The sequence below is a fragment of the Bos mutus genome, chromosome 15 (assembly GCF_027580195.1).
Source record: "Bos mutus isolate GX-2022 chromosome 15, NWIPB_WYAK_1.1, whole genome shotgun sequence".
NCBI lineage: Eukaryota > Metazoa > Chordata > Mammalia > Artiodactyla > Bovidae > Bos > Bos mutus.
This window is the reverse complement of record NC_091631.1, coordinates 426009-447541: the sequence shown is the minus strand read 5'-3', so window position 1 is coordinate 447541 and position 21533 is coordinate 426009. Positions and strand designations below refer to the sequence as shown.

Sequence of the window (21533 nt, the reverse complement as noted above, 5' to 3'; positions counted from 1 at the left end):
CGTGGTGGGGGGGGCGGTGGCCGCGCTGGGGGCGGGCCGTGCGCATGCGCGCAGCCACTCCGGCGCGTCCGGCTGAGCGGCGGACGCGCTGCGGGCTGCTCCGGGGCCGGGCCGCTGCCTCTGAGGTGGGCTCCGCAGGCCGCGGCCGGCGGGTGCCTCGCGCGCCCGCTCTGCCCTGCCCTCGGGACCGCACCGGCCCGCCGAACGCGGGCGTCGGCGTCGTGCCCAGCCCGCCGGCCTCCCCAGGCCCGGCCGGCCCGGCGGGGCCATGAGCTTCTTTGGCTTCGGGCAGAGCGTGGATGTGGACATCCTGCTGAACGACGCGGATAGCAGGCGGCGGGCCGAGCACAAGACCGAGGATGGGAAGAAGGACAAGTACTTCCTCTTCTACGACGGCGAGACGGTGTCCGGGAAGGTGAGCCTGGCGCTCAAGAACCCCAACAAGCGGCTGGAGCACCAGGGCATCAAGGTTGAGTTCATCGGGCAGATCGGTGAGTGCGGGGTCCGCCCCGCCCGGGCCCACCCCCCTCCCGCCCTCGACCCTTGACCCCTGACCCAGCCTCTGACCTTCCTCTCCAGACCCCTGGCGCGACCCGAACCCCTGTCCCCTAACCCCCGCACTCACGGCTGCAATTCCAGACCCTCTGTCCCCCACTCCGCCCCAGGCCCTGTGTTCTGTTGCCAGCCGCCCTGGGTCGGAGCTCCGCGGGCCTGCCTCGGCTTCTGTGCCAGCTAGGCCAGCCTGCAGGTCGTGACAACCACTCCGAGCCCCGCGTGGCCCGCCCACTTCTCTCTAGTGTCTGTGACCCACCAGCCTCTTACCGCACCTTCGCTGGGAGCTGTTTGAGAAAGCATCCCCGCGGGCTCCAGCATCAGCCCTGTGTCCACACAAGCTGCATTCCTAAGACTTCTTGATTAGAAGAGTCTGCGGCACTCTTCTCCTTAAAGAAAGGGTACTCCTAAGCCCCAGAACTAAGTGGTCAGAATTTCCCAAGGCTCTAACAGTTTTCAAACACGATTGTTAGCAGCTACAGCTAGACAATAAAAAACAGTAGCAATACAGAAGATTTGGGAGCTGCCAGTCAACACAGGGCTGTCTCCAGTTCTGTTTGGCCTCTCCTGTTTATTAAAACGCACAGGTGTTTCTGAAATAGTTTGTGTCAGTAGTTCAGGAGTAGGGTCACAGTAAATGCCACAGCTGGCTGAAAAGACATCAAGCAGAGACATCGTGCCCCGCCCCCGCCTGCGCTGGCCCTGTGTGGGGGGTTTCCTGGGAACGCTCCTCAGAGGCTGTCTGTCGCTCCCTGAGATCCCAGCACAGAATCTGTTCTCTATTTTGCAGAGACAGAAAACACAGGAGCCCTGGGGAAAGGCTGTGTGCTCAGCACTTCAGTGTCCAGCCTGAAGTATTGGCTTCTGCTATTTAAGTTAACGGAAATCAGACCGAAGGCTGGCTAATCCTATAGGAACCCATCCCTTGTTATTTTAAATCCAGAGTAAGCGTGGCCTGAAGCTGAAGAGTGGGTTTCAGACCCTTTGCTCACATGCCTCCAGCGTAGATAGTGCTCCTCAGCAGCAGTGCTGTCCACACAGGGGGCCTGCGCGTTCTCTGTTGTCGGGGGTGCATTTCACAGCCTCCCCAGCCTCTACCAGCCAGATGCCAGAACCACAGAAATGTCTTACATCCGTGGACGCTAAAATCACTCCTAGCAAAGAGCTCCTGGGGACACAGGATGAACCCACAGCATTCTGTGCTGGGCGTGAGTAAGGTGAAGTTCAGGCCTCCTTAGATGTAGTGTTTTCACATCATAGCTTTAAGGTTGTCACTGGATTCCGCGGCTCTGCATTAGGAGTGCAGATGGGCACGTCTAGCCAGCAGCTGTGCCATCATTCCTGGGGGTGACACCTCCCCGTCTGTGAAAGGTAACCAGAGCACCCCCTGCCCCAGCAGTTGTGGAATGGGCTGTTGAGGGACGCTTGGCAAGGTCTCACTCCAGCCCGACTGAAAGGGAGTTGGCTGCCCTGCCTGGTTTCCTGTCTGCTCGCATCCCAGGACAGCATCCCTTCTCAGATTTCTCAGAGCCTCTTCTACTTCCATCAACAGCTCTTCCTGGGCCCCTGAGTCCACCCTGTGGCCTTGGGGAAGCTGTCCACTCCCTAGGCCTCGGCGTTCTCACCTGTAAGGCAGGGACAGCAACCGAATCCCCTTGGAAGAACGGTGAGGGGTCTAGGGCCCAGGCTTTGTGCAGTGTGGGGTGTGTGTGCTGGACCCGAGAGACTTTTGTGACCCAGCCTCCAGGCACTGGAGCGAGGCTGGTGAGTGAGGTCCCCACACCGCGGTCATGTGGTTTCTGCTTCCTTGCGTTCCTGACGATGCACGCAGCGGGCGGGGCTTCGTTCCGGCTCTGAGGTCTTCGGTACCGGTGACATGCCGGGTGGTGGTCCTGCCCTGGCCGCCTGTGAGAATGCTGATGTTGTGCTCCAGCCACCTTCCTCGTTTGTTTCACTCAGAATTTTTCTTCTCGTAAACCATTGTCCGGTTTGGAAGTGTGTACATTCTGCCTGTGCATTCGGTAGGACAGCCTGGTGTGTGACCAAGGCTGAAGCAGAGGGTTACTTGGGTTACATAAGGCTCTGTAACGGGCAGACGTCACTGGGATCTTGTGAGGACTAGAGATCATCGATGTGTGTGAAGTGCAGGCTCTGCCACTTGTCAACCAGACGCTCATAACCCCTGTTAGACTGGATCCGGGGGCTGGACCTTTGAAGAGTCAGCTTTGGTTGCCTTGCTGACTGCCCCCGGGGTCTCCGTGCCAGACCAGCCTTGCCTGCTGTGTGCCCTGCGTCTCCTCCCAGCGGGAGGCATCGCCCGAGTTCTCGCAGGGACGGCTTTCTGGTGGCCGCTGCATGGGTCCTGTTCAGACCGCAGTCCTCAGGGCAGGCCAGCCTGTTTGCGCTGCGGCCCGCTCCGGCAGCCCCGTCTGCACACCCACCACTGCCCTGTCTGCTTGGACTCACGTCTCCCGAGCCTTTCTCCTCGCCTGAACTCACCCCAGAGTTCTGTGCCTGGGTCTCTGACTGCCTGCTGAACACCCGCGGGGTCTCTGCGGGTTGCCCAAGGACACAGCCGAACCAGGTCGCTCCTCTCTCTCCCTGCCCCAGCCCCGCGCTGCCACTCCTCCTGTCTCCCCTGCTCTGCACGCCCCCTGGGTTGCCTCAGCCTCTGGAACCGGGGAGGCCCCGGAGCGGTCCTGCCTCCCCCGGTGCCCCCAGTGGCTCGGGGGGCGGCTCGCCTCAGTGCTCCCTCACCCTCCTCAGTGCCGCTGCCCCTGACGCCTCTGTGTGGAGCAGTCTCCTGACTGGCCTTCCTGCCTCTGTTTGCCTTTTCTTTCAGTTTAGTTTCTGTAAGAGCGAACTTCCTAAAAGGCAGTTCTGACGCTCTCAGTCCCTTCTGTAAACTTCTCCTTGACTCCCTCCAGCTCTTCCCTGAGCTGCCTCTGGTTTTCTCCAGACATGTCTCTCTAACCCTTCACCCAGGTGTGCATTGTCGACTGTGCCTATCAGATGGCTGCGATACTCTGCACCTTCTGGAAGAAGAGGGGGCAAAGACAGGCGTGAATAAGTGTCCCCTGTGGTTCGTGGGGCTGAGATGCACTTTGTTGGGAAGTCCGTGACTTTCCATCCAAGAGGCTGGGTTCACACTGTCACCACACAAGAAGTTCTGTGGCATCTTGTCCCCCTGACACCTGCCAGGACTGGTCCAGTGTGAGCCCCACTCTGATCTGCACAGAGAGAACCTTACTGAAGAGGGACCGTCAAATATTTTTGCTCTTATTTTTATGACTCAGTCGCTCAGTCATGTCCAACTCTTTGTGACCCCATAAACTACAGCATGCCAGGCTTCCCTGTCCTTCACCACCTCCTGGAGGTTGCCCAAGTTCATTTCCATTGAGTCGGTGATGCTATGCAACCATCTCATTCTCTGTCGTCCCCTTCTCCTCTTGCCTTCTACCTTTCCCAGCATCAGGGTCTTTTCCAATGAGTTGGCTGTTCACATCAGGTGGCCAAAGTATTGGAGTTTCAGCTTCAGCATCAGTCCTTCCAATGAATATTCAGGACTGATTTCCTTAAGGATGGATTAGTTTGATCTCCTTGCAGTCCAGGAACTCTCAAGAGTCTTCTCTAGCATCACAATTCAAAAGCATCAGTTCTTTGGCACTCAGCTTTCTTTATGGTCAAACTCTCAAATCTCTACATGACTACTGCGAAGACCATAGCTTTGACTAGATGAATCTTTGTCAGCAAAATGATGTCTTTGCTTTTTTATATGCTGTCTAGGACTGTCATAACTTTTCTTCCAAGGAGCAAGTGTTTTCTGTTTTCATGGCTGCAGTCACCATCCGCAGTGATTTTGGAGCACATGAAGAGAAAATCTGTCACTATTTCCACTGTTTCCCCGTCTATTTGCCATGAAGTGATGGGACTGGATGCCATGATCTTAGTTTTTTGAAAGTTGAGCTTTAAGCCAGCTTTTTCACTCTCCTCTTTCACTTTCATCAAGAGGCTCTTTAGTTCTTCACTTTCTGCCATAAGGGTGGTGTCATCTGCATATCTGAGGGTATTGATATTTCTCCTGGAAGTCTTGATTCCAGCTTGTGATTCAGCCAGCCTCGCATTTCGCATGATGTACTCTGCATAGAAGTTAAATAAGCAGGGTGACAATATACAGCCTTGACGAAACTCCTCTCCCAGTTTGGAACCAGTCTGTTGTTCCATGTCTGGTTCTTACTGTTGTTTCTTGACCTGCATACAGGTTTCTTAGGAGGCAGGTAAGGTGGTTTGGTGTTCCTGTCTCTCAAAGATTTTTCCAGTTTACGTGATCCACACGGTCCAGAGGCTTTAGCATAGTCAGTGAAGCAGAAGTATGCCGGGGTCCAGCCCCGGCTGATCCAGGGAGTTCAAAGCAGGGATGGCATCGGCGAGGATCAGGATACAATAGCTTCAGTTAGATATTAATTAAAGATGTAAAGAGTAATAGAATGAGGATAGCTCAGTAGGAAAATTCAGTGGAGAAAAGAGGCTGAGTAGCTTGGTTTACGCAGGAGACCAATAAAACTTCAAGACAAGAAGCTTGCACCACTTACGTAGGCCACAGGCGTCCTTCCATTCTCCCGAAGGAGAGGAGACACTGAGGCCTCCCCGGTCGGATCTTAGAAGCCCAGGCATAATTAGTAAGCATGGCGGGTTCCGCGCTCCAGATGGAGACTCAGCCAGTGTGAGTGAGAGAGTGCAACATGAGGAGACCAGTATTTCGAGAAACTGATCCCAATTCTTTATTTTCCATGGTCTACTTTTATACACTGAGATGTTATGCAAAAGTCACATGGGGTCAGCAGTCCTGACTTTTATCAAAGTCAGGTGCTTCATACAAATGTATACAGAGGTCTTAGGGGTGTTACGTATCTTCGGGCCAGGGGGCCTGCTGACAATTTATGACCCTCTCCTTGTGACAGCAGTCAGTCAACCAGGACACTTATTTCTCCAGGGGTGATTATTCTCAAAACAGACGCCACCCAAATAAAGTTACATTCCTATAGGGTGAGGGTATAGTGGGTTTTAGTTAAGGAAAGAATTTACTTAGCCTAAGGTCTAATGTGATTTATATCAAAGGTTAATACTTATTTCTTCTATATATTCATTAATGTGTGTAAGGGCAGGGGATGTGGAGACTCAGCAACAAACATTGGCTCAACAAATGAAAAACCCTTCACCAATACAATTTCTAATCAGCCCACTATACTTATACTAATGGTTTTCTAACTTTTCTAAGGAACCTGTTTTTAGAAGGTTTAAAGCATCTCGTGCCTCTCACGGTTGGGAGGCTGTGAGCAATCACATGTGGCCGGACGAGCCTGTCAGGCAGGCTAGAGAACCTTCAGAGGAGTTTGTAGGTTAAAACACTCTTGTCCCGCCCAGGAGTTTTTATTATTAACTGGAGCTCTAAATTAACTCCTTCTCCGAAAGAGGATGTGGGGGACAGCCCCCCATAAAGTCAGAGGTGTAGGTGAGAGCACAAAGTAGTAAAGTAGGCAGGCTCTGGTTATGGGGGTAGATGCTCGAGGATTTCCAGGGGGACTCCTGAGGCTCGATCCCGCCTTTGGGTATGTTGAGCCTCCTTCCTCATGACCTTTGCCACGGGCCAAGTGCCTCACTCTGGCCCCCAACAGAAGTAGACGTTTTTCTGGAACTCTTTTGCTTTCTCTATGATCCAGTGAATGTTGACAGTTTGATCTTTGGTTCCTCTACCTTTTCTAAACCTTGTATATCTTGTATATCTGGAAGATTTCAATTCAAGTACCACTAAAGCCTAGCTTGAAGGATTTTAAGCATAACTTTACTAGTATGGGAAATGAGCACAGTTGTCCAGTAGTTTGAACATTCTTTGGGAAGAATGCCCTTCTTTGGGATTGGCATGAACACAGACCTTTTTCAGTCCTGTGGCCACTGCTGAGTGTTCCAAATTTATGGACATATTGAGTGCAGCTCTTTAACAGCATCATCATCAACAGCATTTAGGATCTGAAGTAGTTCAGCCTGAACTTCATCACCTGCACTAGCTTCTCTGGTAGCAGTGCTTCCAAAGGCCCACTTGACTTCACACTTCAGGATGTCTGGCTCTAGGTGAGTGATCACACTGTCGTGGTTATCTGGGTCATGAAGACCTTTTTTGTTTAGTTCTTCTGTGTATTGTTGCCACCTCTTCTTAATCTCTTCTCACTCTGTTGGGTCCATACCGTTTCTGTCCTTTATTGAGTCCATCTTTACATGAAATGTTCCCTTGGTGTCTTTAATGTTCTTAAGGAATATTGCACTCCAAAGTAGAGAGCTAGCCTCGGGATCTAAGCCCCCAGGTGAGCCGGAACCCATCAGCCCAGCATTTCCCACTTACGGTCCTCAGACACTGGGCTTTGCTCCACCTGCTGCTGTCCCCTGAAACCACGGCAAAGCTCAGAGCTTGGCACCCAAGACACCCAGGTACCCAGTTAAGGGCTCCACCCGTTCTGGTCAGCAGAGGCTCCTGTAGCCAAGGACCAGCACGAGGCAGAGGACAGGCCCCTGTCTGGGCTGGCTGGTGGCCCCTCTCCCCTTGGCCCCTGTGCGTACTCCCCTCCCCCCCGCCCCCGAGAGGGCACCCTGCCCCCGCAGCCGCGCCCTGATGGTCTGTTGACCCCCATGTGGTGGGCTTGCTGCCTGCTGCTGACACCACCTGGCCTGAGGAGGCAGGTGGGTTGTTGGTGACCTCAGGTGGCTCCATGTGTAACGGGGGATTAGCAGCAAACTGTGATCACAGGGCGCTCCGTGCGGGACCAGTGCTCCAGGCTGGGCCTGACCTCACTGCAGCTCCCGTGACGTGGACGATGCCCTGCCGCTTGGGAGAACAGGCTCCCCGGGGCCGGTCTGTCAGGGCCCAGGGCAGCTGGCCCGAGAGCTCCCTGGAAGCTGTGCTTTCCCCCCAAGCGCCCCTGTGGCAGGCCTGGTTGCCGTGTTGGCTCTGGGAGGCAGGAGATCTGGCTTCTTGACTCCAAGAAGGCTTTGATCGTCAGGGGCTTCAGGCCTTTGCTGTCTGGGGTCTGCCCAGCCCCTCATGCTCAGGCTGTCCCTGAGAGAGGCAGCCGAGAGGTGCGGGCCAGGCCTGGCAGGGGGTGGTCCCGGCCCCCGTCCAGGCAGCCAGCAGCAGATGCAGTGAGAGCACGCCGCCTCCCTCGTCCTCCCGCCGGAGGCCAGTCTGTCAGGGCCAGGGCCCAGGGCTCCCGTCCTGTCCTGCTCAGCCACTGTGGGGGGGGTGGGCAGTTCTTGACTGCGCTGGGGCCACGTGGAGTTGGTCGGTAATAAGTGTCCCCGTTGCACAGCTGGGGACGGGGGGCGCTGGGGTCCGGGGCCTTGTCTCCAGCAGCCATCTGGAGCACAGTTCACCACTTCAGCAGCAGTGTGACGTGGGCACAGACAGCCAGCAGGACTGTCTGAGAGGAGGGTGGGTGTGCAGGAGGTCTTCTCAGAGGGTGGTCTCGGGACAAGCAGGAGTCTGTTAGGATGTCCATCCTGAGTCCCACCCAGGCCCCAGAATCGGAGATATTGGGGGGGGAGTGCCAGCCATCTGTGCCTCAGCACAGCCTCGGAGGTCCTGGTGCTGACACGAGTCTGGGGACTGGGGTAGCCTGACAGCCCCTCCGTCAGCGGGGCCGCGTGGACCCGTCTCCAAGTCCTCACCTGCCTCCCGCCTCGTGTTCACCCCTGATCTCCCGGGGCCCAGGAGCAGACACGGCCGGGCAGGAATCCTGGGGCGCTGGGCCCGGCCCCGCCCCGCCCCACCGCGCCTAAGTTTCCTTGTCTGTTAAACGCGTGACGGGCCCACCCAGCCTCTCAGGTTGCCCTGAGGATGGTGTGACTGAGTGACGGAGTCGAGCACGCTTCCCACACTTAGGAATCGCTATAACTGTGTAAAGAGATGCGGTGTTTCGATGGCAGTCCCCCCGCTGTGTCCCCTGGGTGCTTCCCTGGACAGGGTCTCCACAGAGCGCAGGGTGTTTGGGTGCAGGGCTGCCGTGCGGGGCGGGAAGAGGGGGTCGCTAACCGCCGTGCGGCTCCGCGGCTGGGAGGGGCACTTCCGCAGCGGGCCCCCGCCGCCCTCCGTGGGCCAGGCTCCAGTAGGGAGGTCTCCGCTCTCCCCGCAGAGCTCTACTACGACCGCGGCAACCACCACGAGTTCGTGTCCCTGGTGAAGGACCTGGCCCGGCCCGGAGAGGTCACGCAGTCACAGGCCTTTGACTTCGAGTTCACGCACGTGGAGAAGCCCTACGAGTCCTACACCGGGCAGAACGTGAAGCTTCGGTAAGTGACGTGACTCCTCCTCCTCGGGTTCCGCACACGCCGGGACGTGGACCTGCGTCCTGTCACGTGAGAAGGGGGTCACAGATTTGGATTCTTTTTTAAATTTGTGTTTGACTGCGCCAGGGCTTCACTGTTGCCAGCGGGCTATTTGTGTTTGACTGCGCCAGGGCTTCACTGTTGCCAGCGGGCTTTCTCTAGCTGCGGGGAGCGGGGGCTTCTCATTGCAGTGACTTCTCTTGTTGTGACGCACGGGATTAGTTGCCCTGAGGTGTGTGGACTCTTCCTGGACCAGGAATCGAACCCATATCCCCTGCAGTGGCAGGCAGATTGTTAACCACTGGACCACCAGGGCAGTCCCAGATTTGGATTCTGATCCCAGACCCATCCTCTGCATCTTTTGGGACAGAAGAGGATAAAATGTAGCACAGTGTGAGAAGCTTTAGAACAGGAATACACACCTTTTAAGTACAGGGGATTGTCTTCCTTGTTTCAGTCTTGAAAACCCAAGGGGGGCACTGATCCCAGGGCCTCTGGGCTGTGTGATGTCACCCGGACTTCTGGCTCCAAGTTGTGGTCATCACCTACCTGGGGCCTGCGTGGGGGACTGCATGGGCTCTGGGGAGGTCTCCCCTCTCCCGTCAGAAGACGGACTGCAGGCTCTTCTTTTCCAGCCTTTGCAGGGACGTCCAAGCGCCAAAGGTGCCCCATTCAGCAGCGCTCTGTGACTGCTCTCGGAGGAGGCAGCACCAGCACGCACTGTCTAGTTAACTGTCAGTTAAGCTGTGCCGGGGTCTTATTGTGATTTAATGTGATGCTCTGCAGTAGATTCCTCATAGATGTTCCTATGTCAGAAAGATGTTGAAAATAGTATGGCAGTTACTCAAAATATTAAAACTACCAAATGATTCATCAATTCCACTTCTGTGTGTAAATCCAAAAGCAGTGAAAGCAGGACTCAGATGCAAGTGCTCTCACGTTTGCAGCAGCGTTCCCGGTAGCCCCAGGGTGGACATGATCCCAGCGTCCATGCTGAGTGGTTGGGCACCATGTGTGTCCACGTGGTGGAGTGGTGCTGGGCCTTGAAGGGGACGCAGACCCTGACCCCTGCTACGGCCCGGCAGAGCCTGGAGAACCTCGTTCGCAGGGAAAGGCGCCTGTGTTCCCTTGACAGGCAGCTCCTGCGAGGTGGTGAAGACGTCCAGGCGAGGCCAGGGGCTGGGGAGGAAGCTGCAGGCTCGAGCAGGACCCTGAATAGCAGTCTCTGGGGCATGCTCTGGGTACTGACGACTCCGGGACTGGTTAGAAGCTCAGGAGGAAAGCGTAGCAGGAGAAAGACTGGATGTATGGAGAAAGGTGGGAAGTTGCAGGATCGAGATGTCAGGACAGTGGTTCTCTACCAAGGGTCCTGTGTTAGATTCACTGGTCGGGGTGGGGAATTAAAAAAAAAAAAAAGTGCAGATTCCCGTGTCCTCCTCCAGGGCAGTTTCATGTCAGTTTCGTGCCCAGGGTGAGTCCCGGGCGCCTCCAGACGCTGGAGCAGGAGTCGCCGGCCTCTGGCGGGCGCAGAGGAGGCCAAGGGCTGCTGGCTTCCACCTCTGACAGGTGCTCTGAGGCCTCGCCCACAGGGGCGGGGCTTGGGGGCCGCGAGGGTGCCGGGAGGCGGGAGGGCGGGCGGAATGCCGTGAGAGCTGCCCAGGACGGCCTATTTCCAGCGAGGCTGCCGCTCTGCGTCCCAAGACGCCATGCAGACCGACTGCCTGCCTGCCCTCATGTCCCGGGGCTGGGGCACCGGGGAGGCCTCCCTGCAGGGAGCGGTGAGAGCCACCCAGGACGGCCTGTCTCCTGAGGCTGCCGCCCGGCGTCCCAAAATGCCGTCCTAAAATGTAGACCGACTGACCGCCTGCCCTCATGTCCCAGGGCTGCAGTGCTGGGGAGTCCTCCCTGCAGGGCTGGCCCATGGCCCGGCACAGCCCTTCACGGCCGTGTCTCCTCTCTCCCACGCTGGGCGTGAGAGATTCAGACCTCTCCTCCTCTGCTGCTCTACTTCTGAGGCCGGCTCTCCCTGAAGGCCCCTCTCCCCTCAGCACCAGGTTGCCGCTTCTGGCTGGCACTCTACAAGCGCTCTAGTTTCCCGTCGATTGGTCGTCTCCCCGGGCAGGGGGTTGGGGGGACCGCAAGTCATCTGCGACTCCATCTCTGCATCCTAGGTCCGGTAATAAACGCTGTGGGGACTCGCTGACCTGGTTTCTCCATCACCTCTTCCTGTCACTTAACTGTGGGGGACTTGAAACATGCTCACTCATGGAGTACTGTCAGATAGCATGCAGACCTATGAGTACATGGTCCCTGTGTCCGAAGAGCCAGGAGGAGCTGCAGAAATAAAAGTGGCACACAGTGCCTGGCAGGTGGCCTTGAGGCTGCTGTTGGGGTACAGCCCCCCTGGTCCCCGGGCCGGGCTCGGGGAGCAGCTGGGGAAGGGCCTTTGAGCTCCCTGCAGCTATAATGGCAGGAGTGTGTCTCGTCTCTGCCGGGAGGGGGTGCCCAGAGGCGACTGCTCAGAAGAATCAAAGCCGCAGAGGCCGACTCAGCCAGGGGTCCTTGGGGCGGCGGTGGGTGAGTAAACCTAGGTCCCTTCACTGCTCGCCCGCCTCCCACAGGTACTTCCTCCGGGCCACCATCAGCCGCCGCCTCAACGACGTTGTCAAGGAGATGGACATCGTGGTGCACACGCTGAGCACGTACCCCGAGCTGAACTCCTCCATCAAGATGGAGGTGGGCATCGAGGACTGCCTGCACATCGAGTTCGAGTACAACAAGTCCAAGTGAGTGGCGGCGGGCGCCTGAGGGGAGGGCGCAGGACGCGATCTTAACCGGCCAGAGCGCCTTCAGATTGCTGTTTAGACGCCGGCTATTACAGCGTCAAAATACCTCAGGGCTTGTAAATTGCAGAACTTACTGACCGTTCAAAAACTACCACAAGCATCTTTCTTTTTAATATAGTACATTGCTGAAAATGCTGGAAAATCAAATATGCAAAGTAAATGTATATTCGACTCACAGAACTAAAAAAGCCCCCGCCTCGCTAAGGAGGGTCTCTGGGTGCGGCGGCCTCGCCTCAGACCTGCTGGCCTCCAGAGGCTCGGGGCGGGGGCTGCCTGGGCAGCCCTCCTGAGGGACTGGGGACACGCGGCCTCCTAGGACTGGTGACCGACAGCTGCACTTCCCCCCATCACCGGCCTGGAGCCAGCCCAGCCCCATGGGCCCCACCTGTGGGAGCGGCCCCGCCCCTGGGAGGAGCCCTTTGCCTTCTCCTTGCAGTCCGGGGCTCGCAGGCCTTCCCAGGACGGAGCCCCCACAGTGCTGCCCACCAGCACCCCAGCCACCTGGTGTAGGAGGAGCCACCTCGTAGAAAGACAAGCAGCCTCCAGCCAGCAGTGCAGTGAAGACCAAGCTGAGCAGGAGACAGGCCTGTCTGAGGCTGGATGGGCACACCGGGCCCTGCCCGCAGAGCAGGCTGCGCCCAGAACGCGCGCCTGCTGTCCCGCCCACAGGGGGAGCCCGTGGCTGCGGCGGCATCCCGTTCTGCCCACAAGGGCTCAGGCTGGGCTTACCGGCACTTCAGCTCCTGTACCTGGGTGTCCCGTCCGAAAATGAGGGGCTTGGGTCAGGTAAGTGGAAAGGTGCCGGGAAGGAGGAAGAGCCCAGGCCCCCAGAAGAGCTCCTTTGTGTCTCTTGTGGGTAAGAGTCCACTGAGCATGGAGGGGCGCCCGGGTTGCAGACCCATGAGAGCCGGGAGAGCGTGCACTCCAGCATCCCTCCCGGAGGCTGCACTTCAGTGCTCGCCATCCCCCCCAGGAAGGGGGCGCAGACGGGGCTGGATGGGGGCAGTCCCCAGCCTGGGGCCAGGCCCAGGTGCACACCCTGCCTCTGTCAGCGGTCTGTCCTCCCCTGTGGTCAGGGCCTGCGTCCTCAGCCCCCGCCCCCAGCTCCCATCCCCTTCCTGAACTTCACTCAGGACGTTTGCTCTCAGTGGCCACAGTGGGTGCAGCCCAGCCCCGACCGGGGAGGGCCTCGCTCCCAGGCGCTGGAGGAAGACTGGGACCTGGTCACCACCCCCGGTGGGCCAGCCTCTCACCCCAGAGCCTCTAAAATACATGCTGGTGGGACCTGGTCACCACCCCTGGTGGGTCAGCCTCTCACCCCAGAGCCTCTAAAGTACATGCTGGTGGGACCTGGTCACCACCCCCGGTGGGCCAGCCTCTCACCCCAGAGCCTCTAAAGTACATGCTGGTGACAGCAAGGGCAGGGGTGACAGGGACCCGCTCTCTGCGGCGTGTGTGGGATGGCAGTGGGAGTGATGCTGGTTCCAGTGTAGGGCGTTGGGATTTGCTCCGCGGGGCGACCTGGGGGCAACATGGGCCCGTGTGGCCTCAGCTTTCCTGGCCCACCACCCCCGGGCGGGCGGCACCCTCCCCGGATCCAGGAGGCCTATTCCGTCTGCAGCCGCACCTCTTGGTTCCTCTCTGCAGGTACCACCTGAAGGACGTCATCGTAGGGAAGATCTACTTCCTGCTGGTGCGGATCAAGATCAAGCACATGGAGATCGACATCATCAAGCGGGAGACAACCGGCACGGGCCCCAACGTGTACCATGAGAACGACACCATCGCCAAGTACGAGATCATGGACGGCGCGCCCGTGAGAGGTGAGCCCGCCAGGCTGGGGGCGTCGGGGCCGCTGTCACGGTCAGTGGCCATGAGCCTGTGCTGTCTTCACTTGCACCGTCCTTGCTGCTGGGGGAGCGAAATGGTCCTTCCTGCTAGTTCCTGCACCAGGCTGACAAGCCAGGCTCTGGACTGCCTGGCCAAGTGGACACTCCCTGCTGCTGTGCACGGTGCTGGCGTGACCTCTAGGATGAGTGGAGCGTGAGCTGGTGGGACCCTGGTGGTTCCTGGGAGGAGCGATTGTTCTGGTTCTTTATCGGTGCTGCAGATGCCCACGATGCACATTTTCCCGTGGACACGCTCGGTGCCGCCAGGCCTCACGCAGCTCTCCCCAGTCCACACCATGCGGGAGGAGGGTGTCGTGGCTTCTCAGGTCCTTGGCCTCCCGAGCAGGGTCTTCGGGGCAGGACTGGGCCATCCTGCCCGCTGGCTTCATTGTATCCCCAGCCATGCAGCCGGGCCAGGCTTGCCCTCCCTGGGGCACCGTGGGGCCTGTGAGCCATGCAGGGTGGCGTGCATGGGCTCCGTGCATGGCTTTGGGCTGCTCCGTGTCTTTGCGCTTGCTCAGTGGAGCTCTGTCCTGAGTTTGTTCTGCTTAGCTGAGGAAGGCACCGTGTTAGAGGTAGAAGGGATCTGAGATGCCATATAGCCTCATTCCCTCACTTTCCACGCAAGAACAGGAGAGTCCAGGGACAGCAGCAGACCCACCAGAGTTCAGTGGAGAGAGCTGGGGCCCGCCAGTCCGGGGGCATGGGGTGGGCCGTGCCAATTGGGGTGGGGAGCTGACACTGGAATCGCTGGGGAAGACAGTGCGCTAGCTAAGGTGGGACAGCTGGCTCTCACAGCCCAGCCATTGGACTCTCTCACTGGTAAGAGTCAGAGCTGTTCATCTGGCGTCCTGTGGTTAGCACTCTGCCACCCCGGTCCTGGCGGGCTCAGCCAGGAGGAGACGGAGCGGGCCTAGCCCATCAGTGGGCGGCAGGCCTCACGGAAGCGGGCGGCGGGCGGGGCGCCTGCCCTGCCCCTCTGACCCCTCCCGGCCCTGCAGGAGAGTCCATCCCCATCCGCCTCTTCCTGGCGGGCTACGAGCTCACGCCCACCATGCGGGACATCAACAAGAAGTTCTCGGTGCGCTACTACCTCAACCTGGTGCTCATCGATGACGAGGAGCGGCGCTACTTCAAGCAGCAGGTGGGGCCGTGGGGGGCGGGGCGGGGCCGCGGGCGGAGGCGCGCTGGGGGGCGGGGCCGGGGGCGAGCTGGTGGGTGTCTGTGCTGCTTGGTTCACCCCAAGCGGCGGGGAAAGGGTCTGTGACGCCTGGTTCACCCCGAGCCCCGCGGCCGGCGGCTGGGACGGGGTCCCAGTTGACACCAGAGCCGGCCTCGTCAGGCCCAGCCCCCGTGGCTGCTCCGCCCTCCGGGCCCCAGGGGATGGACAGCTGCGTTGGCGGGAGACCAGGGAGGCCTTTGCCTAAGAGTCCCTGGTACCCTCCCCAGGCCTCCCCTCATGTGCCCCTCCCCATGTGCCGCCTGCCCCCTAAGACTCCCCAGGCGCCTCTCACGTGCCGTTCCTGCCACCCCGCAGGAGGTGGTGCTGTGGCGGAAGGGCGACATCGTCCGGAAGAGCATGTCGCACCAGGCAGCCATCGCCTCCCAGCGCTTCGAGGGCACGACACCCCTGGGGGAGGCACGGACCCCCGGCCCACTGTCCGACAGCGGCAACAGACAGTAGGCCCAGGGCGGGGAAGTGGCTGGGGCGGGAGATCCGCTGCTAACCCGCGCTCGCAGCCTGAAAACAAACCATGTCTTTGACGTAAACCTTTTTCCTGAAGAACCTGAGGGGCTGGGGTTGGGAGGCAGGGTGTCCAGGACCCTGTGCCCAACGTGGGCGCGGGGAGGAGGGGTATACCCTGAGAGCTGTCTGTGGGGCTGCAGAGGGCGAGGCCCGCAGACGGGGCTCAGGCCAGGAGCTGCCGCGGGAGTCTGGACGTGGTGCTTTGGCGCTTCCACAGGCCGCCATCGTCCTCCTCCAACTCCCAAGCATGGTCCTGGACTGGACAGGGTGTGGGGCGCCTCTGGCCGCCGTCCCCAGGCACAGAGACACCAGGGTCCGTGTGGCACATGGACGGCAACGGGGAAAACTCAGTGGTCGTTTGCAGCACAGTGGCCTTGGGCGCCCAGGAGCCGAGGTGCTTGGTCCCTGCTGTCCGTCTCATTCCCGGGGACCAGCGCTTAGTCTGATGCCTGGAAGCTGTCCTTCCCCCACAGCTTGGGACCAGGGGTGTTCTGTGTATGTGGGTGCTTGCCACGCTGAGGGGTCTTCCACGTCCCCACCACGCCTGGGCCTGTCATGTTAAGGGTGTGGCTGTCCGTCCTGGTCTCTCATCTCTTCTAAAAAGACTAGGCAGACCCTGGGGTCAGCAGGTACCATGCGCCTGGGGGTCTGGGATCTTTGTCTTCTGGGAGGTTTGTTCTGTGTCGTCTTTAGAGGGACCCCTCTTTTCCTCGGAAATCTGGGCAACTGTGGGCCTTGGACTGGGCAGGGCTTGTGGGTCAGAGCTAGACTGGAGAGAGGGGCGTTTGGGCGGCAGCGTCGGGAAGAGCGCCGGCACTGGGGCAGGAGAGCCAGGCAAGGGCAGGTGGTCCCTCGGGTGGACCACGGTTCCGGAGGGCAGAACAGCGCCCCTGGGCTTTTCCAGAGCGTGAGCTGAGCCCTGGCCCCCCAGGGCAGCCTGCACCGTGACCGTGAGGACCGCCCGCCCACCCTCTGCCCCCAGCCAGCTGCACCCGATGCCCGTCCTCTGAGGGAGCCAGAGCGCAGCCGCTTCCATTCTCTGCCTGCCCGTTGTCTGCCTCTGCGCCAGACAAGTGCGAGGCGGCGGCCGGGACGCCGGCAGAGCGGAGGGGCCGGACAGGCAGTGTGGCCTGCGGTTGGGCCGCTGCGCGTTCACAGGTTTCTTGATGTGTGTCTTACAGTGGCTGTGTTTTAAACCAAGCTCTGTGTGAGCTGTGTGTCTGATTAAAGCAAGCCCCTGGGCTCGGAGGCCCAGGGTCGTGCCCATGGCCCACCAGGCTCTGTGCTGTCTTTATTGCCCCGCTGCACGCGCCACTCCGGCCAACGACACCTGCCCTCCCCACGCCTGCGGGCCCTGATGAACAGTGATGCCCACATTGTTAATGCCAGTTTCAGACAAGCACGTGGCTGAGAAAGGAATTTCGGATTGATTCCAGCTTGGCAACTTGTCCTGAAACTGCTGGTTTAATCTCCGTGGGACCAGAAGCTTGAGGGGCTGGCAGGGAAGGGTAGAGACAGCCATGTCAGCAGACTGGGCCCTGCATCAGGCCAAGGGGCTGTGAAACCTGTTCTACCCACGATGCTGACTGAAAGAAACGCTTCCAACTTAAGCATGGGTGTTTATTAGAAAGGACCAGGCCCCACTGCTCACAACCGGCGTGCTCCCCACACTGCCTCTTGTCTTGCGGTAGCTTGACTTTGGGGCAACACCTTGTCAATTTCAGCAGCCGCATCTCCATTAACTCGGTTCCTTTTCCTCCAGGCTCAGGATAAAATCAAACTCCTCTGCCGAAAAGGGCACGAAGAGGAAGAATTAGGTCTGTATCACCCCTTGAATGGGCTTTCCAGGTGGCGTCAGTGGTAACAAACCCCCCTGCCAATGCAGGAGGCCTAAGAGACACGGGTTCGATCCCTGGGTCGGGAAGATCCCCTGGAGGGCATGGCAGCCCAGTCCAGTGTTCTTGCCTATGTTCTTGCCTAGACAGTCCCACGGACAGAGGAGCCTGGGGGGATATGGTCTGTGGAGCCTCCACTCTGAACGGAGCGGTCCAGCAGGTCATCTCCGGTGCAAGGCCAGCAGCCGCTCCCTCGGGAACGGGGCAGGGGGCTCTGGCTGCTGCCACACACGGCACCCTGGGCAGCCCAGGGAGCGCCTCTCGTGGGAGTTACAGGGGCGGGGACACAGCCCTTAACCGCTGTGCTTAGGCTTCCCCAGCGAGTACGAGAGAACTCACGGTCGTTCTGGCATGTGGTCCAAAGACAAGGGCCATCCTTACCTCGGGTCAGGCGCTGGACGGACAGTCTCTGGTGAGTGAAGAGAGCCATGTTTTTCAAAGGGCCGCCAGAGGCTCTGTGTGCTTGGTGATGGGCTCTGAGCTCAGCCAGGGGAATGAAACGCTTCATCGTCCGCACAAACTGTACGTCCACCTACAGGACAGCGGCGTGCGGGGCAGGAAGCACACCCAGCTGCGTCAGCTGAGTGTAGGAGGCCCCGCGGCAGGGTGCCCGCGCCCGTCCTCCACCCCAGTGGCAGAGTGGCCTCACTGACAAGCAGGGCTCTGTGCCCTGCCCTAGAGACCCCAGAGCCTCTGCCCTCTGTCCATCCATGAGCTGGGAAAGAGAGGAGTAACTTTACCATGGACCACTTGGGGTTGTCTTCCTTGCTGGATGCATCATAGTGGGGATTGTTTTTCTCAAACTGTGTGTGGTCTGGGTAAGCCTCCTTCACAATCTGAAATCAGATCCGAGTCTCAAGTCATTTGTCCAGTCAGCTCCACAGCCAGACTTCAGTCCGAGTCCAGCTTCCATTTCTTGGCCTACATGGTCTCACCCCGTCTGTCTGCCACAGAGCCAGCGAGGGCTTAGACGTGTGGGAATATTGCAGTCTGAGGCAACCCTGACAGTGGGCTCCCAACCAAGCAGAGCTCGCTGCTGGCACCGGTTTCCCCACCCACAGTCGCGTGTCCGCTGGCTGCCGGCCTGCCTGAGCGCAGGACCACAAGAAGCCTGTGCCTGCGGGGCCTGGGATGCAGGCCCACCTTGCTGTAGGCCTGCCACCTACTCCTGACCAGGGTCGGGGGGCGTCGATGACCCACCTAAGCTGTATCCCCAGACCCACATGAAGGGAGCCGGATCAGCCCTCAGCCTGGATGCCTGACCTTCACAAGGCCCGCGATGCCCGGCTCTCTGCAGTTGCTGTGGTAGAAGAAGGCCTCCTCGTCCAGCCTCATGGCCCTCAGGAAGTTTCGGGCCTGTTGCAGCAGACAAGGAACAAGCGCTGTCCTCCCACTGGCGGGAAGCACCAGCCAGCGGAAATCGAGTCCGCCTTTGTTAGCTGAGACTCCTTTCTGCAGCCTACCCCCCGCTTCAGTTCCGTCCTTGCCTTTTGCCCAGATGTGTATCAGGACACTGGCTGGAACACAGGCAGTTTCAAACTGCAGGCAGCCAGAAAAATTCAGGTATTTATTGTGTATCCTCAGGTTTGGGTTCAGGGAAAAAGCAGCCTTGGCCGAGACAGCTTCACTCCTGAGTAGTCAGAGGGAAGCAGGCTTTTCCCCCCAAGCCTCACGGTCCTGCAAGCCCACCTACCTGGTAGTTGCGAACACCATCCCAGCACGTCGTCTGCCTGGGCTGTGCCTGGAGATCCTCGATGCTGAACTGGGCCAGAAACAAGGTCATTTGGTGAACTCTCCTGGGCCAGCAGGTCAGGACGTATGGAAGCAGACATGTTCTTCCCCGTTTAGTGTGAGCACTGCTGGCAGCAGGGCCCAGGAGCCTCTGGGAAAGTACCCCACAGCCGTGCGTGCCAGGCACGCAGACAGCAGCCCTGTCCACCCTGTCATCTGGGCCCAGGAGCCTCTGGGGATAGTACCCCAGAGCTGCGCATGCCAGGCACGCAGACGGCAGCCCTGTGCCCCCCTGTCATCCCTCACAGTCCAGAGGATTAGGGGAGTGGGTAATTAATCTGCTAATCCCGTTATCTCTATTTCTCTATTATTAAAATATATATCCCTTCTATAGCATCTCCAACTGTGTTGTCTCTGGGCTGTGTGAGAACTGAGTCACACTCACCCCCTGGTTACCAGCTGTTGGCAGGGAGATACCTAAGGGCACAGTGGGTGGCCAGAGAAAGGCAGCCTGAGGCCAAGTGCTGCCTGGCTTGGGGCTGGTGGACCAGCCTTTGGGCTGCATCTGGCCCACGCCTGACTCGCAGACAGTTTCACTGGAGCACAGACAGGTGGCCTATGGCCAGTTTTTTTTGTTGTTATCTTGCCCGGGCGTATAGCTGACTGACAACATGGTGAGTTTCAGGTGGACAGTGAAGGGACTCAGCCATAGGACCACATGAACCCGTTCTCCCCCAAACTCCCCTCCCACGCACGCTGCGTGGCCCCTTCTGGTGACGGCAGCAGCACTGCGACCATGACCGCCCGGCCCTCTAGAGAAAAGCTGGAGGGTCACAGCGCAGATGGCAATAAACCCTGCTGGTCCTACTCCACACCATCGTCTCCCTGCTCCTCAGAGGCAAGAAGTAGGTGATGGGCCCTGTGGCGTCCCCTGTGCACCGTGGAGGTGGGCGCAGCACCTCACCTTCACGTCCACGCCTTTCTCCAGTCGACTTTCTGGCTCTGACTTCATCAGCCAGTAGCTGCTGAGAGCCTCCCCACTGTCTTCAAAGACTGGAGTCTTCTGGAGGCTGGAGTTCTCCACTTGGGCTGATGCCCTCCCTAGGTTCTTAGTTTTGGTGCGTTTTTCTTCTGGCCCCTTCATGTCTGCAAGAGAAACAAAAAGAAAACTTTCTTACCTGCTGAGAAAGTTCTGATGCAGGAAAAACAGCTGCTCTGGAGTCAGAGTTTCCCAGGTGGTGCTAGTGATAAAGAACCCACCTGCCAACATAGGAAACTTAAAGCTATGGCATTCAGTCCCCAGGGTTGGGAAGATCCCCTGGAGGAGAGCATGGCAACCCACTCGAGTATCCTTGCCTGGAGGACCCCATGGACAGAGGAGCCTGGCGGGCTACAGTCCATGGGGTCACAGAGTGAAGCAACTGAGCACAAGCACAATACAAAAGCCTGGCGTCATCATCAGTGTTGAGGAACATGAGCTTCTATGTCACGCAGACTCCTTCCTTGCTCACTGTGCTCTGAGCCTGCCTCCTTTACACTCCTTGAAGGTGCTCAGAGAAGATGGATAAAACCACCACTGAGGAGTGTGCCGGCATGGATGAGACTTTTGCCCTCCAGCGAAGGAAATGTGCCTGAAGCAGAGTGGGTACCTGGTAATTAAGAACTGTTGAGTTTTTACCTGTGCTCGTGGTCACGCTCAACCTAAAGCAGTCAGTCCACACCATCCACCTGGAGGGTATGCGCCAGATTCTACGCCAGCCTGCCACGCTGGCCTGAACCCACCTGACCCTCCTGCACGGCCTCTGGACTAAGTGGAAGCTCCCACGTGAGCTATCCTGACGGCCGTCTAACACGCGGCACCCTCCTGCTGTGCCGGTGGCCTCCTTGGACAGTGAGCGGGACTCGGTAAGCACCGGGCGCACTGATAATCAACAACCCGAAACCCTCGCCCGTCTCCGGGAAGCACTTCCTCTGCCTCTGAGTGCTCTGCTGCTGCTGCCCTTCCACTGAGAATGCCACTCACCCTGTGAACACGAGAGACGCCCCGCTTTCCTACCCATTCTCGACGCTAGACTCAAAGCCCCCGGCCCCCCGACCCTTTCCCTTCGGCGTGTGGCTCCCTTGGGAGTGGGGGCCGCGCGCGCCGGCCCTCGTCCCACCGCCTTCCCCGGACAGTCAGCGCTCGGACGGACGAGTGGCAGAGAAGGGCCCAGGACAGAAGCCTGGGGGCGGCTCGGGGCCCCGAATCACAGAACCAGCCTCGCGGCCTCCCCGTTCGCGCTGAGCGGCCCGGCGCGCTCACCCGGCCCCGCCGGCCTCCTCCGGGCTCGCGGCATGCTGTCCCGCGGGTCGGGACGGCCGCAGCCTCGGGCGCTCACTGGACCCCTCCGCGGAGTCCCGCGAAGCCTCTGCGCCCCGCGAAGCCCCCGGCGCGAGCCTCCGTAGCTCCCCTCTCTCAGTCTGGGCCTCACGCTCAGGCCCGGCCCCGCGAGCCCCGCCC

The 21533-nt window shown here is 59.2% G+C and overlaps 2 protein-coding genes across 2 annotated transcripts; one reads left to right on the top strand and one right to left on the bottom strand.

Moving 5' to 3' along the window:
* The first annotated feature begins 85 nt into the window (after positions 1-85).
* On the top strand, positions 86-16678 carry VPS26B (VPS26 retromer complex component B). The gene is made up of 6 exons (XM_070383258.1): positions 86-491; positions 8733-8889; positions 11547-11711; positions 13419-13594; positions 14662-14804; positions 15198-16678. Exons 1-6 carry the CDS (start codon positions 269-271, stop codon positions 15342-15344), a joined length of 1011 nt encoding a protein of 336 aa, XP_070239359.1. The 5' UTR covers positions 86-268; the 3' UTR covers positions 15345-16678.
* Positions 16679-17006: 328 nt separating this feature from the next.
* On the bottom strand, positions 17007-21530 carry THYN1 (thymocyte nuclear protein 1). Its single transcript, XM_014481689.2, has 7 exons — positions 21336-21530; positions 19998-20179; positions 18996-19064; positions 18566-18658; positions 18043-18138; positions 17684-17834; positions 17007-17192 (listed from the first exon to the last, which is right to left on the bottom strand). The coding sequence occupies exons 1-7, from the start codon at positions 21367-21369 to the stop codon at positions 17146-17148; spliced, it is 672 nt and encodes a 223-aa protein (XP_014337175.1). The 5' UTR covers positions 21370-21530; the 3' UTR covers positions 17007-17145.
* Between the last annotated feature and the right edge of the window lie 3 nt (positions 21531-21533).